General features: G+C 41.4%; 2 protein-coding genes across 5 annotated transcripts in view; one reads left to right on the top strand and one right to left on the bottom strand.

Annotated features, from left to right (window-relative positions):
- The first annotated feature begins 3,338 nt into the window (after window positions 1-3,338).
- Window positions 3,339-5,443, top strand: nr0b1 (nuclear receptor subfamily 0, group B, member 1). The gene is made up of 2 exons (XM_061053288.1): window positions 3,339-4,147; window positions 4,865-5,443. The coding sequence occupies exons 1-2, from the start codon at window positions 3,511-3,513 to the stop codon at window positions 5,104-5,106; spliced, it is 879 nt and encodes a 292-aa protein (XP_060909271.1). The 5' UTR covers window positions 3,339-3,510; the 3' UTR covers window positions 5,107-5,443.
- A 6,829-nt stretch (window positions 5,444-12,272) lies between these two features.
- The window catches only part of il1rapl1a (interleukin 1 receptor accessory protein-like 1a), a 195,899-nt gene continuing 191,089 nt past the window's right edge, over window positions 12,273-17,082 (bottom strand). For 2 of the 4 annotated variants that reach the window (XM_061053323.1, XM_061053322.1), the window contains exons 11-12: window positions 15,884-15,928; window positions 12,273-14,559 (exon numbers count right to left, since the gene is read on the bottom strand). In XM_061053323.1, coding sequence (XP_060909306.1) covers window positions 13,838-14,559; window positions 15,884-15,928 — 767 coding nt within the window. In that variant the 3' untranslated portion in view covers window positions 12,273-13,837. The remainder of the gene's footprint in view (window positions 14,560-15,883; window positions 15,929-17,082) is intronic. The other 2 variants (XM_061053325.1, XM_061053324.1) reach the window with 1 other exon arrangement.

Raw genomic sequence — 17,082 nt, 5'->3', positions numbered from 1 at the left:
CACAGAGTAATGGAACCAGAAGAACTTGAAACAACTTTAAATTCATAAATTCATAAATAGCTCTAGAAATCCTCCTAATAATACAGTTTTTATTTTATTTGTCGTAACAGTTGTTCTAAATAGTTTTATTCTGCTTTTTACATGTAGAGCACAAAGTACATTTGATAGATGGTACATAAAAATGTATCACTGCAATTATATGTCATTAATTCAGGTAGCAAATTCAAACCTCCAATTCCATATGGCTTTTTTTTATTAGATGCATTTACTCTTAATGTCATGTTCATCATTTTACATACATTTCTTCGGGGAAACGGTGGAGCAGAGAGCCACTCAAATACTTTTTGTACAGATTGGATAAATAAACAAAGAGCGACAGAGCGCTAGCTGTCTTTTCAACTCTGTGCTTTTGCAAAAAAGACATAATGTAATCTCTCCTTGAGACGGAAGGATTTTTATAACCTGCGCTGGCTGGGCCTTGAGCAGGAGAAGAGACAAGCTGGTTGAAGGCTGTTTATCCCGCGGTGTCCTTGATATAAACATGTGAAAAATCTCTCTGTTTTTCTCTCTAAGCCAAATCAATACGAAGACATTCGGCCTCTGAACAGTGCTTCAGCACTACTGAAAAAAAGTTTTTCATCCTGCTTCCATTCACAGCCACGTTCTTCAATTCAACAGAGAGAGGACACTCAGGTCCTTCTCACCGCTATTTCCTGAACGTCGCCATACACTCAGTGTCATCCTTCCTCCGCACCAAAGATGACCTTTCATGAAGACACAACTCTGGGGCAGTATGAGGGAATTTGTGAGTCAGAACGACCTAAACCTTTTCCCCGCACACACTGTACAGTAAGTCTGGAACATTGGCTGTTTTAAAGAACTGTAAACAGCCCTATTTGATGTCACCCACTGGTTAGATAATCAGCCTTTTTAAGCCTAAAGTTAGGCAGTATGGCAGTTGCAACCTTGTTTTTTAGAACCAGAGTTGATTCAAAGACAAGGTGGTGACCCATTGCTAAAGCATACTCTGGTTTATGGACAATTTTACTCTAAATTGGGCCTTTATTTCCAAAACTAACATCATGTTGTATTGATGAAGATTCAAAACTAGCTCAAGGGAAATGTTCAATGAAGTAAGAGTAGTAGTGTGATCTTCCCATATGGTTTTGTACATTCCAACCTTGGAACCCATTGGCTATCGGAATTATACTCCTGCATCAAACTGCGTCATAGCAAAACGCTGTAAGTTTGCATAGCCCTACCTGTGCAGAAAGCCTACCTGCGCAGCTTGGCGTGAAACTCCTCAAAAATGTAACTCGTGTCAAAAGAACGCAGACCCCAAGCGCTGTGATTGGTCTACTAGCTTGAACCACATGTAAGCGTCAGGACACCGATTCTTGTTATGACCAGTAGATAAATGTTTTTCTATTCTATTTTCTATTAGGAACCTCTGTGTGTTTAACGTAGGCTAACTAGTAGCCCGAGCTAACAATGCTATCAAGTTGTACATCTCCTCCCATGTCTCCTCTCTTTTCTTCTTTGCAATGATCCAAGTATACTCAACTACTGCTCAGTACTTATCAGCTCGTACTCTAACACTTGGTTTAAGTAGCCATGGTTTCCTGTACGTAAACAAGCAGAGAATGTGTCAGGGCTAGAAACTAGCGATATAACTAGCATAGAAATTGCGCTGACAACTAGCGTTTATAGGCGGAGTATTGCAGGCTAACAAAGACACACCGACACCAAATAATGTAGACTAAAGACTAGACATCCCAATTTTTGACACTCGCCTACAGATTCTGTATTCATTTGCAAAGGCTGTGATATAAAATTTCATACATTTCACTTATTTTCTCATCCAGTGCAGTCGCCCTCTGCTGGCCATTAAGAGAAATGCTGGTTTAAGGCACTTAGGAGCTTAATTTAAAGGCTTTATATGCGAATTTTTGATCCAGCAGATGTCGCCCTCGAGCACCAGCATGAAACCAAAACAACTCGCGCTGCCTCGTTGTGTTAGCATGCTAATGCTAGCGATCTTTATTATGCTCGTATCTTCACACTGCATGTAAATTTACCTGAAATGAGCGTGATCTAGAAACACAGTTAAGCAGTGAGTACAGTATGTTATTCTTCTTTTCTCTAGTCCCTCAATTAAACAACTTTTATACGTGAGGGGAGGAGTCAGCTGGCCGTCCGGGCGATGTAAACAAACTGAAGATAGGACTCTGAAAACTCTGAAAACATCACAGACAGTGGGACTCGGGTGTTACACCCATTGTAGACAGTCATGACTCACAGACTTATTTTCAGAGGATATACTTGATTTCTATTATATTTAAGTGAGAAAAATCCTTTAAGCAACCAAGAGGCTACTGTTCACTTCTTACACAAAGTCTTAGGTCAAGACCTCTCCGCAAAACATTTGCATTATTCTCACACAGCGTCTGTCATTATGACAACTTCTTTGTCATTGTTTTTTCTTCTGGTTAAACTCCTCTGTAATCACCATTGATTTCCCTTGAGCCCCCCTTCATTCCTCCCTCTCCTTCACCCCCCTCCTCTCTTGCTCAAGTAGCAGCCAACCCTAACCTGTGATCCCTCTTAGGAGCAATTAAGATAAACCTCTAATTCATCAGCTTTATCCCGACCTGTCTTTCTCAGTCTCTCATTCACTGACCTCCACTCCTTCTCTCTTCCTCCCCCCCCCCCCCCCCCCCGCCGCCATCCCCCCCAATCCTCCTTCAGTGACAGAAGCAAGGAGAGCATTGAGTCATGACATCATAATTCACCAGCTCCTGTTTTCACGGTTAAATCAATATCAGTGTGTCCGAGTCAAGGTTGCAGGCTGGCCTTCACAGCTCAGCTCTTCCTGCTTCTTTCTCATAGAAAATCATATAAATTGTCCCTAAAATAATTAGGCCTTCAGATCCGTCCGCTGGCCTGTATTTTTTACCGGCTCCCGCCTGATGAACAGAGCTGCCAGAGAGTCAAGGTAACTCTGAGAATAGAACTGATTCCTTGTCTGTCTTTGGCCCCCCTCTTTCTTTCTTTTTTCTCCTCTTTCCTCCTATAATGTCTGTTAAATAAACCAGAACTTGTCAATGTTTCTTGCACCTTTGATTTTTTTTGGGGTGCATTGTGCCTGCAGGGTGAGATGATGTAGTCACACATTTGGAGTTTTATGTCCTTAATAATATTTGAGCAAATGAGATGATTTATAAATGTCTGGTGTTGTTTCTGGCATTTAAAAAAAAAGGGGCTAGTGTGATTTGAATATGTGAGAGCACTGCAAGATGTGTGTTTAAGAAAGAGAGTTAGAGATAGAAGAGGAGGTGGGGAAAGAGGAGGTGCTTGAACCTGGGGAAGGCGGAATGAGCAAGAAAGTCTGAACAAGCTTTCAAAGCGAGAGGACAGGACGGGAGCTAATATAAACGTGCTGCCCTTCACTGGGGCTATCAGGGAGGCTTAAGAAAACAAGCGCTACCTCTGCGGCTGACCTCCACAGCCATGGCCACGCTGGAGGGCTGCCGCTGCCGAGGCGCAAGCGGCAGAACCAACAACAGCATCCTCTACAGCATCTTAAAGAGTGACAGTCTTGCCACCGCGGAGGAGCAGCAGCAGCAGCAACAACTGCAGCATTTGTTCCACAAGACCTCCACCTCCTCCGCCACAGCCGCCCCGGCAGCCTCTCTGCAGGAGCTCCGGCAGCAGGCGTGCTCCTGCGGCTCGACGCGGCGCCGGGGCGTCCTCCGCTCCCCACAGGTGACGTGTAAAGCCGCCTCGGCCGTCCTGGTCAAGACGCTGCGCTTCGTGAAAAACGTGCCGTGTTTCCGCGAGCTGCCGGAGGACGACCAGCTGATGTTGATACGCAGCGGGTGGGCTCCCCTGCTCGTGCTGGGACTCGCGCAGGACCGCGTGGACTTTGAGACCACGGAGACAGTGGAGCCCAGCATGCTGCAGCGCATCCTCACGGGTTTACCGGACAGGCAGAGCGAGGAGGCGCCGGCCGGGCAGAGCAGGGGGGCGGCCGGGGTCTCCGTGCTGGATATCGAAGCTATCAGAGCGTTTCTGAAGAAGTGCTGGAGTGTTGATATCAGTACGAAGGAGTATGCTTACCTGAAAGGAGCTGTGCTCTTCAACCCAGGTATGTAAAGGCTGTTCATACCTGTGTATTAAAGTTATATGACACAGGTGGTCAGTGCATCTTCCAGGCTTCGGTAGAAGATTTTAGTATATATTTAGTATATATTTTAGTGTACATACCTGGTATTATTCTATTATTGTATTTTTTCTGCCTTTATTTAACTGATGTACATATGTTTGATTTTTAACTTCTTGTTATTTGTAATAATTATATTCCTGTTTCCTGTTTTCTTGAGCTGTTGTAATGAAAAAAATTCCCCCATGGGGATCAATAAAGTTTATCTTTATATCAATTTAGATTTCTTTTGTTTTTTTCTTTTCTTTTCATTTGTTAGAAATGTGGTTTATTTTGATTCTAGATCAGATTTATTCTATTTTTTTTTTTTTTTAAACAGACTTTTAAAAAAAAACAGCACCCTGTGTATTGTTTGAATGGGATATAGAAAGTGCTATTAATATGCTAAAAAAATCAAGCTTGTATGGATGAAACTGTATGGATTTAACTGTTGTGATTGTATGGATTTAACTACTGTATCTGCATGGATTTAACTACTGTAATTGTATAAATTTAACTGATGCAACACCATATGGATTTAACTGTATGGATTTGGGTTTATTGCATTTTCTGATATAGCTATGGAAAACCACTCTTAACCCTTTTCTCACGTCTCTTTTATGTCATTTTTCTTTCTGTCCCTTCTTTCCTTTCAACCTCCAGATGTTGAGGGTCTGCGCTGCATCCACTACATCCAGTCCCTCCGCCGCGAGGCTCACCAGGCTCTGAACGAGCACGTGAGGCTGATCCATCGCGAGGACACGACGCGCTTCGCCAAGCTGCTCATAGCCCTGTCCATGCTGAGGGCCATAAGCCCGTTGGTGGTCGCCCAGCTCTTCTTCAGACCCGTTATAGGGACCGTCAACATCGAGGAGGTGCTCATGGAGATGTTCTACGGAAAGTAGGTCAGCTGCCAGATGGACTGGAAGGCTCCTAACTTTTCTTTTTTTTGGGGTGGGGGGGGAGAGAGAGAGAGAGAGAAGATGGGGGCAGATGAGGATAATGGGGACTAAATTACAACTACTGTATAAGTGGGAGATCTTCATGGACTGTGAAATGACCAGCGCAGGCCAGAGTGTGTGTCGTCGGCGTGACAAAAAAGAAAGGGAGTGTGGAAAGCAAAGATATGTATTAATTGAGGAAAAACACAAAAGCAGCTGCTGGAATTCATAACTTATTTGTTTTTCTATGAAATATTTTTGTATAATAAAAAGGATACTCTCCAAACTTTTCTTTATTGTGCTTCTGCATGTTTGTGTGTGATACCAGCTCTGTCATAACTGACACACTTTTCTAAAAATCAGTCCTCGACAGAATCTTAGATGTAGATAATAACAAACAATACGTAAGTAAGGATAAGTTAAATGCGCTTACAAGGCTGACGCATTTACCTTGAAAAATCTGAAGAGTCATGCTGATTCATGTTAACTTGCTGCTCTCAGTAGTTCTCTGGATAAAGTCTTATCAGCGTCAACTTTAGATTGAGATGAGTGTCAGAGCCTTGCTTCTTTGGAAGTCCTGCACAGCTGTTTGAAAGGAGAGTTTAAACCTCAGTACTGTTGAAATGCCACGATAGACCACCAGAGTGCAACAGAATACCATATAGAGAAGTTCTGCTGTGCTTCACTCTCCCAAACACACACACACATACACACTCTCCAAACACACAGACAGGTGCAGAAACAGTGGAGGAAAGTGCCTGGGGGTGATGTTCTACCTGTCCCTTCAACTGTGGCCATTACAATGTGAAATTTTCTGCATGCAGACTAAAATACCCCTAGCAGAAAGTATCTAGAGGAAGGATGGAGGGATGCTCCACTGACTGCACATGAATACAGATCCTCACTACAGGCTTATGGGAATCACTACACAGCATTAACTCACTCTAATTCTTAAGAGATCCATTTGATGAAACACCCAAATGACTCGAGTGCTTACCTCTCACAATGGGGCATAGATTTCCCTCTGCTATAGAACATTCAGTATGAGCAAATAATGTTATATAATGAGTCTCCAGACACCTGAACCCAGCAACCATACTACTTAGTCACTGTGCAAAGGCCAGATGGCCTGTACTCCAGCTCAGTCCCCACAGCTTTTGTTTCGCCCTCTCATAATGTAATCTGGCCGGAGATGTCCGTTTTACATTTAGAAATACATTGTTCTGATAACTGTTGGATTAGAGGTTTAACCAAAATACAATATAGGATGTGTAATTGAGCCATAGAAACACATACAAAGTTAGATATTCTACAATTCAACAATTCACTTAGCAGATACTTTTATCCAAAGCGACGTACATCAGAGAGTAAGAACAACACAAGCAAGGATCTAGAAAAAAGGGAACAATGTCAGTAAGAGCAAACGATCAGCTTTGAGTCTGATTGGACACACAGGTGCTGACAGGAAGTGACCAGAGGCAAAGCACAACATTGAGGGCAGTTCTTGAGAGCTCTAATCAGTATAGAAACCATCTTATAAGTCGTCGTTATCAAACAAAAACCATCGTCATTACCATCATCATCATCAATAATATGGAGACCATCATCATTAAGTTAGTAGGTATTCATGAAAGAGCTGGGTCTTTAGCTTTTTCTTAAAGGTGCAGAGGGACTCTGCAGATCACATGGAGTTTGGAAGTTCATTCCACCACCGTGGGGTACAATATAGGATGTATAATGGTGTCATAGAAACATAGACAAAGTTAGATATTAATGTCATCTGCTGGGATGAAAAGTTAAGAAATATTCTTTGTCTGACAGTCACAATGATAAAACCTTTTGATCCTGTGTTGACTTAATAACACGGGTGCTGGTTTAGCTCAGTCAGTAGAGCAGCATGAGCTCCATATATATCGGCTACAGTCCTACCTCAGTCTCTCTACCTTACGTTTACTGTCTCTCTCCAGCTGTCGGGCAAAAACACCAAAACATAATCTTAAAAACAAGAAAACTTGGAGCGTTTGCTGTTACGACACTGCAGCATATTAAAGCTGACAAGGTGTGTTTCTGTGAGCCATGGTCGACTAAAGCAGGGCTGGGTCCAAATGCAAGATGGTCCAAATGGATCCCCCCCCTTAATAATCAAATATAACATCACTGTATGTAAGTAGCAAATGAAAAAGGGAAAAAAAAGCTGCATTAAAATAAACAAAAGATAAAGTGTTTCAGCTACTGCCTGAATAAAACTGCTTCTAGAAAAAGAGACTTCCTGCTATAGATTTGACAGGCTGGTCTGCTTGACACAATCTGATGTGAGAGCACCATTACAGTTCAAAACTACTGCTAAGTGACAATGCATGCTGGCACAAATCAGAACACAATATCATGTTCATCATCGCCAACGTTGTTTATCTTGACCAAATCATGAAATACGAGAAACCTCATTGACTTCACACTCACAGATTGAGATCATCTATGTCTTTAGACACAAAACACAAGTGTGTACGTTTTTTAATGCAATAAATATGAACTAAAGGGGGTGCCGGTTTAGCTCAGTGGTTGAATGCACAGTTGGCCAGAGTTTAAATCTGACCTTCTGCTCCTCACCACGTCATCCCCCACTTTCTCTTCCCTTCCCCGTTTCCTATTTATTGTCCTATCCTCTGAATGAAAGGCATAAAAAGACAAAAAAATAATCTTTAACTTTTGTACAGGAGATGTGTGAAAGAAGTTCTACTTTCAGCGACGAAGTGCAAAGGAGTTCAGCAAACTGTGTTAATGTGGAGTCGCTAATATGCACGTCATTAAAGGCTTTATATGCCTTTTTTTTTATCCAGCAGATGTCGCCCTCGAGCACCAGTATGAAACCAAAACAACTCGCGCTGCATTGTTGTGTTAGCATGCTAATGCTAGCGATCTTTATTACGCTCGTATCTTCACACTGCATGTAAATTTACCTGAAATGAGCGTGATCTAGAGACACAGTTAATCAGTGAGTACAGTATGTTATTCTTCTTTTCTCTAGTCCCTCAATTAAACAACTTTTATACGTGAGGGGAGGAGTCAGCTGGCCGTCCTGGCGATGTAAACAAACTGAAGATAGGACTCTGAAAACATCACAGACAGTGGGACTCGGGTGTTACACCCATTGTAGACAGTCATGACTCACAGAGTTATTTTCAGAGGATATACTTGATTTCTATTATATTTAAGTGAGAAAAATCACATATAAAGCCTTTAATGTGGAGTTGCTAATATGCATGTCATTAATGAGCCATAACCCAGAATTCAGCAGGTGCAATTCTTTAATTTTAACATAAAATAGTCCACTAATTCTCATTTAAGCCTTTTGTAGGAATATAAAAGTGATTGAGTTAATTACTTGTATTCAGACACATAAAAAAAACCATTTCATTTTGTTTTATTTAAAACAGACGACGTAAAGCTTGCCTGGTTTCTCTTCATTCTCCAAATCCATGTTTACGCGTGTTCTGCCCAAAAATAAACCTCATGCAATTTAAAAAGATTGCCTCAAGAACGTAGACTACAATATGGCAGGGTCATCCGGAAAACACATGATACTAATTGGATGCTCTTATGAGACCACATCACTGATAACACTCACACTCCCCCCTGTGGTCTGATGAGACATTGCAGGAAAATAAAACATGACAACAGCAGGCGCCATCCTTGCACATCTTCTAGTGTTCCCTCTCTATGGGGCCTATTTTCTCTCCAATTAAGCTCTCAATTGATGCAGGTGATAAAGAGTCTATTAATCCTGCGTCTTGCTAATAAAATTCCAGCTGCCATGGCGGAGGCTGCCAACATGCAACAGTCACTCTAGGCTCTAGGTTTGGTTGACAACAGGTAGTGTTTGCTTGCATCTTTATTCACAGATCCACAACCAGAGGAAAATGCCAGCGATTATGACTCACTGATGTTTTCATTTATACAGTTAAATCTGTGTTTTTTTCTTTTCCTTTTTTCTGTTTATGCAGCCTGGAACAAACAAACAAAAAAAAACGCCCAGTGTGTCTCTGTAAAAACTCTCATTTACATCCACCCTTCCTATTCCTTTAACTCTCTCCCTCTCTTTTTTCCTTTGCCCCAGTTTCGCTCGTTTTTCTGCTCTCTCCCCTGGGAATCGACAGCGAAAATCAAAATCTGCTTTCCATTTCTCTGTTTACCAGCGTTCAATCACAAACACTACTTGTAGATATTAAGAATACCCAGGAGATGGCACTGTTTGGCAGCGCTCAACCGCCATGGCTGTTTAAGGCTGCCAAGTAAAGGTCAGGCTTCAAATGAGACTGCACAGGCTCGAAGCCAAAATGTTTCTGGTATCAGCTCTTTTTCTGAAGCTTTATCTTTGGCATTTCTGCCCCTATCTGACAGCAGAGATAGACGGTAAGGGAGCAGGGGAGATAGCATGCTGCACAAGTCCCCAGCCAGAATCCAACCAGGGACTGGTGAATATATTGGAAGTGTTTTAGACTAAAAGGCCTCAGAAACCTCCATATCAGCCATTTTAAACTCTCAAACTCCCATTGCAACCTAAATCATTACATGCTGTCTAGCTGTTGACCTTTCTTCTTTGCACACTACATCGACCTTCTGCTCTAAGTACCTTTTGTCAGTGTCGAATTGTTTAATGTGCTTCTTACTTAAAAGCCAAAGAATCATTGTATCTGACGAGCGGAAATATTGTAAACATACATCTGGACATTAGCTGGAAAAGAGCACAAAGCAGTCTCGTTCCGTGCAACAAGATTGAAACAGATTTCTCTCTGCATGGTCGCATGATATAAATGCCAGGATGAGAACTTGCCTGAATGTTACCTGCTGCATTCAAACATTGGCCTGAATTCTTGTGGACTTTTTTATTAGGAGGCTGGCGGGAACAAGTCTGGACAACATAATGCTGGAAAAAAATGACCATTTGTGTTCAAACTTGCGGTCAGTTTTCAGGTGTGCATTGCATGTGTAAATGGGGCTTTACTCTTCATTTGGGAACCATGTAGAATATTTCTCAAGCGTTCAAAGCATTCACCATAATCTCCCCTCAGAGTTTTTTTTTTTTTACACGGGTTCCTGAACTGAACTTAAAGGACAAGTTTTACAATTATTCATGTCTGTCATGAAACATTAGTTAGCATGCTCATGTGAAAGTTTGCTTGCTGTAATCATTCCTCTTGATCATATAGTCTCTAAAAGAACCAGATGTAGGCTACTCCCCGATATAGGTCACGAGGGACAAATCCAAAGTACACGTTCTGCAAAAAAGTGTTTTACCAGAGCTAATTTGATGCATTAGTGGTCCGACTTAATCAAATCAAGCGAGTACCCACACAAAAAATGTCCTTCCCCGGCAACTCAGAATCCATCTGGGGGGAAACACATAAAGGGAATTTTGTAGTTAGATGACTTTAGCTTTGGAAGTTATCCATTTTATGTGAATAACTCAAGACTGTTGAAGCATCCTGGCCTCAGTTAAACTTTAGATAAATAAACTAGACGGATTAGCTTTAGTTTTATTCATTGCGTGAGCATTGATGAGTTTGTCTTCATCTCTGCGAGTAGAAAACATATCAAGAAAAGGATCTCTTCACCGCCTGTGTAAAGTGGGTTAGCCAAGACTGTTTCAATATTTGAAAAAGAAGAAAAAAAAAACAGCTTATGTTTTTGTAATCTGCAGTAAATATTCATATGGAGCAGCACTGTATTGCCAAACCAATTTGGAGTTGTGAGTTAAACTGGAGCCTGTCAGTTCCATTTGTATTTTTCAGTTGGCGCAGACCAAAGTGTCTGTGGATGCTACAGAGACACAAAAAGTGTAACGTAGCATTAGGCTGCAAGTTTCAACATCAAGTACCCGTTGGCTTCGAGTTCAACATATAAACTACATGGACAGTGTCTCTCCATCTCCATCAGCTGTACACAATTGATGCAAAAATAACCAAGCGTCGTTTGGAGCCAAGACATGCACAGAATGGATCTGGATTGTACGACTGCGGAAATGACGCCCCACTCTTTCATTTCCAATTTATTTTAACTGGTCGATAAATTGGCAAGGTTTCTTCAGGTTGTCACAGTTTTACAGCAGAACAGATTCTTGTGTCTGTTATACTGTAGAAGCAGACACTCACAGTTAAGGAGAGCTCAGGGACTCTTGTTGTTAGTGTTGGTTACGTTTCCTCTTGTTGTTCCTCGTCCTCTCTGCTAATCCTGTAAAGAACGCTGCAGGTCCCGCCTTTCACAACAGAGCTTTCAATCATGATCTGCTGTTCTTCAAATCCTGAACTTTTTAAACTTGTCAGAGAAGTGAACACATAATAAGAACTATCTATGATGATAGAAACCATGTTTGAGACTTTTTTTTAAATTTCCATTCATTTTCATTTTAAAGTTTGCCCTATGTTCCATCTTTTATCATGGAGGAGGCGGGGTTTATGACCTATACTGCAGCCAGAAAGAAGGTGGAGCTCTAAAACTTTTGGCTTCACTGCTGAGAGCTTTCACCCTGTCCATTCTTTGTAGAGTCTAAGGTTCGACTTTTAAACTCAGACATTTAGTAGGCTATATTGGATGATGTCATAGCCAACACTTACCATTTGTGTGACTTGCAGCCATCTCGGTTGTTTATGAAACTATCTTAATTTTTTGAAAATCCACCCTATAGACTTAGCTCAACAGTCGTTATTGGCCTGTCCTGAATCAGGTGGGATGGAGATCTGTTCGAACAGAAGGGGGGTCGGATTCAATCAAAACATGAGCAGATTCATCTGATATCCCGGGTACATAAAGACCAGAGGAAGAAAACAAGATTGCACACACAAGCTGTCTGTTGACTCTGCATTTTTCTTGTGTGCAGTTCAAGATTGGTCAGAGTAAGGCACAATGTCTGTAGAGGTATTTCAACTGTATATGGTGATATCTACGTCTTTAAGATCGTTATTGATTCAACACTTCTAATCATAGATCTCACAAAGAGGAATGAGTGTTTCCTGTTAATTTAAATAGTAATGTGGGTTTTATGAGTGTGATCAGTACATGATGCAGGTGTTGTGTGTAAACTTCCCACACACAAACACACAACGGATACAAAAAGAAATAAAAACATCAAAAAAGGAAATCCATGTTTTTAATGTGCAGTGAGAAAGTAAGGGCAACTGATAATGATTGTGTTTCTATAAAGATAGACATTTCTTTCCAAGTGAAAATTGTGTTTATATATTTATATAAATATCTATATTATATATAGAATACATATCTATTTGCTATGCATACTCAAAAAACACACCTTCAAATATATTTAAAAAGTCTTTCAAAACACAAATGTTTTCTTTTTCTTTCCTTAAACATGAACTATCCATATGAACCGAAGGATGGGGAATAATATTATGTTTTAAAAAACCAAAACATTGAAAATGCTTTACTTTTTAGTCTCGAACGATAGAGGACATGTTTTTCCATGTGGGATTCAAAAGCCACCTTAATCTCTCAACAAACCAGGAGCCACATTTTTCAAGTGTACAAAACCAGCATAACACTTATACACAAATCCCCGTTCCATGGTGGATGAAATGCAAATAAGTATGACTTCTCAAGCAAACTCTTTTCTGTTATAAAAATAGAATTCTTTTTAAAATAATCTACAGATTTCTTTTTAAGGTGAGGCATTTCACTATCACTCTAAAACAGCAAGGCTGTTTGTTTCAATAGAAAATATGAAGCTTTAGAGAGAGATCTGCCAGTCTATCGGTCTATCTGATTGGAGAGGACTAGCATGGCCCCCCAACCGCTCCTCCTTCTCGGTCCCACAAGTCGTTTTTTTTTTTTTTTGCCAGCTCCTCCTTCTTTTTGCATATTCGATGATTTTTTAAAAGAGAGTTTCCTTTTAAACTAGATACACCTTTTACAGGTAAAACAAAAAAGAAGTTTCAGCTCCTTGAAGCTCCTGAAATGTCCAGGCGGTTCCAAAAAGTGTTAAAAAAAAAAATGTTCTCTTAAACTACACGAAGATTAAAAACAAACACAGAAACAAAGAAAAAAAAATACATCAACAGCGCAGGTACGTGACATACTGGCTTCCCAAACAAGCTCATCGAAATAGGAATAAAAAAAAAACTAAAATGAGAAAAAAACAATAAAAAATATACAACTCTTCATAACAAGATAAAGCAAAAATCCTACAGAAGTGAAGGCAACAAACATGATTGAATTTAAAAAAAAAAAAGAACAAAAACAGGAAAACACTGATGCTACAAATAAATTGAAATATATGTACAAGACCCTGTTTTCCTTTTGTTTCTATGTATGCACATTTGTGTGTGTATGCAGGTGTGTGCACAATTGCCATAGTGTATGGTAGGAGTTTCTTTGCGAGTCCGTCTCTCGCTAGTCGATGAAACAGTGTTTACACTTATCTCCTGTAGTTCCGTAAAAAAAACAAAAAACATCCACAGTAACAAGATTGTGTCCACTTGAAAAGAACAAGAGGGGGAGCCTTGTTCGAAAAAACCTGCTGAACCTTCTCTGCCACTTTTACGACGGTTGGAACCAAGCTGATCCGGGAACGCTTTTCTCCGTAATCTTCGACCACAAACTTTGTTCCTAAGAGCTACCAGACTGAGCCTTGGCTGCGTCTGAGCCTGGCTTATCTTCCTGCTCCGGTGCCGAGTCAGGTCCATCACTACCAGATGACGCTGGAGATGCTGGTTTCTCTGGGCAGCAGAGGGAGCATGGCGTTGTTGGCGTGTGCCTCCTCCAGGCTGTGCTCTCTTGTCTTCCCCGGTGGCCTCTGGCCGTTCAGCAGCGTGAGCGGGATGTTGCAGTAGGTGTGCTGGTTGCCCAGAGAGGACAGCGGTGGCAGGGTCCCTCCGGGGGGTAAGTCATACTCGTAGCTGCGGTAGTAGTGTTTCTGCCTCATGGTGGTGTGGTAGGTGTTGTGGAAGGTGGAGCGCAGTTCGGGGTGGGCGGTGGCCATGGCGGTGGAGGTGGCCGCCGCCATGGAGATCGCGGAGACGGTCTGCAGCTCTCCGAAGGGGCCCTGCTCGCTGACGTCCAGCGCCGGCTCGTGGGTGAGCATGGGCTCTGTGCGCCTGAACGGCATCTCGTACTGCAGCTGCTTCCAGAACTTGGAGCTGAGCTTGTTGCTCTTGGGGCCGCGCCACTTGATGACGGTGAGTGTTTTAATGGTGTGCTTGAGGGCCTCCACCTCCTGGTAGTTCATGATGCCGCGCAGCTCGGCACACTCGATCAGGATGACCTTGATCTCGCCGGTCACCAGCATGTTGCGCAGCCGGGTCTCCAGCTCGAAGATGCTCCAGCCTCGCCGCACCACGTAGTTGGGCGTCATGACTATAATGAGGCGTTTGCTCTGGTCCACACAGCGGGCCACGTCCTCTATGTAGGCTGCAAGGGAGGAAGAGATCAAAAATTAAAAAGCAGAAGACATAGGAGTGGCATAATAGTTGAGAAACATAGAATATATTTATAGGAGTGGCATAGTGACATAGAATCAGTTTGTTTTAAGTCTAATATGACACCAATAAAACACTTAACAAGGATGGATAAACATACAGCAACAGACACAAAACACAAGACAATGACAAGCTGCTTTTTGTTGTCCACCTCCAGTATGTGAACCCAAACACTCATTATCAGTCACGTTATGTTTACAGTATATGAAGAAATACATTTATATAGTGTATGTGTGTGTATATATCAAAAATACATTTATGTTGTAGGTTGATTTTGTCTTCTGTTTTGGTGCTGTGTAAAGCATCATTCTATGATTGATAGCTTTCTTTAAAGGCTTTATATGCGATTTTTTTCGATCCAGCAGATGTCGCCCTTGAGCACCAGCATGAAACCAAAACAACTCGCGGTGCATTGTTGTGTTAGCATGCTAATGCTAGCGATCTTTATTATGCTCGTATCTTCACACTGCATGTAAATTTACCTGAAATGAGCGTGATCTAGAAACACAGTTAAGCAGTGAGTACAGTATGTTATTCTTCTTTTCTCTAGTCCCTCAATTAAACAACTTTTATACACGAGGGGAGGAGTCAGCCGGCCGTCCCGGCGATGTAAACAAAGTGAAGATAGGACTCTGAAAACTCTGAAAACATCACAGACAGTGGGACTCGGGTGTTACACCCATTGTAGACAGTCATGACTCACAGAGTTATTTTCAAAGGATATACTTGATTTATATTATATTTAAGTGTGAAAAATCACATATAAAGCCTTTAAACTGTACTTATATTTGGAACCATGGCCACACAATCTATTACCTATTTTTTTTTAAAGTTGTTTTCAAGTTTGATCAAAATTACCGTTTAAAAAAAATGTGCATTCACTTTGCCACAACATCTTTATAATGGGGTAGCATCATAGAGAGAAATAATTAATTTAAATATGTAATGTGTGGGAGTTCAAATGCCTTTCTGTGTCTCTCCATGCTGTCTCTTCTAAATGTTGAAGTCAATGCTCTGGAGAGGGCGGACCTGCAGACAAAGCTGAGCTCTGCTCTAAATTGCTCTGGATGGCACAAAATGATTGATAAAGCTGCACAATCTGTGGGATTAAGCGGGAGACGCTGTCTGTTGTACAGGACCTGATGTTTCACCCTCACACAGCTAAACGCCTCTCTAAGTGTCTCTTTTAAACTTCCTAAAGGTGCACGGAAATGACAGCAGCTGATACAAGAGGAAAAAGACTGATGGGCGAGTACCTCCAAAGAGTCGTGTGTCATCCTGGTAATGCTCATTGGTGAGACCTAAACATAAACATTTTAACATTCAGGTCACAGGCAGAACACAGTACAGACAGAAACATGCTCAACACAGTGGTTACAGTGGCCTCATGTTCCCTCATTGGACTTTTTTTTATTTCACATATGATTAATCACAGCACGTTTCCCTGATTGGACATTCATCTACAATGATTTTTCTTGGCATGGACGCTGGTGGCAATTTTCATTTGATTAAAGGAAAGAGTCAGCTCCGTCAACAGGGCTCAGAGCCTTCGCATATATTTCCACTGATGTTTAATTCTGACTGGACCAGCTAGGATGTGTTTGCGTTTTATCTGTTCCACATCAAGCCTACAGTACAAACACACAGCATCGCTGCTAACTAGAGCACACTGTGTACCGCTGGCACAGACGGACTACTAAGCAGTGAGTTAGCACGCATGAGAATATGTTCAGACAGAATTTTCATGGATTCAATAATGCATGGATGAAAAACCAGGCGGGGATGATACATTTGTTCAATATATCAGCTCCTGGTGCACACTGTATACTTTATTCCAATATTTGTTGTAGATAGTACAAACAAGTGTGAAATACTATGATCCTTTGCTTTTACCAGGAGATTTGTTACGATGCATAAAAAGTTTCTTGTCGGTAGGGAAAGGACTGAGTTTTGCCTCGTCCTTCTTCTCTTATTTGGAAATCTGAAACAATCCTCCTCTCATTGTAAGTGTGAATGTACTCTGATTGCCCAAAACAGCACAAAACATTGAAACACAAGACATTGACAGTGAACACAACAAAACACTTAAACCCAATGAAGTCAATTGGCCATCTTCATTTTGGGAGCAGGACCACGCCACAACTGCAACTAAAATCGCCTGTCAGGCCTACATTTAGCTGGTTATCCCATCCTAGTTAGCCTCAGTTTTCTTGATGACAAACCCATGTGTCACGCTTGATTGCTCCTATCTAAAAAAGTTTGACTAACCCGACCTAATAATAAGGCAGTTTTTTCTTACCACTGTAACTTTTGCTGCTTTGCTAAAGTGCTCATGATGGATAGGCCGGGTCTTTATAATATAGTAATAAGTAAGGTCTTTTTACCTGTTCTTTTGTAATGTTAAAAGACAAAGAGTAAGATCTTTTACCTGCTTTTTGTAAAGTGTCTCGAGATA

Source organism: Labrus mixtus, chromosome 13 (assembly GCF_963584025.1).
Source record: "Labrus mixtus chromosome 13, fLabMix1.1, whole genome shotgun sequence".
Taxonomy (NCBI): Eukaryota; Metazoa; Chordata; class Actinopteri; order Labriformes; family Labridae; genus Labrus; species Labrus mixtus.
Note: the sequence above shows the minus strand (reverse complement) of the source record. Positions and strands in the feature narration are given on the sequence as shown.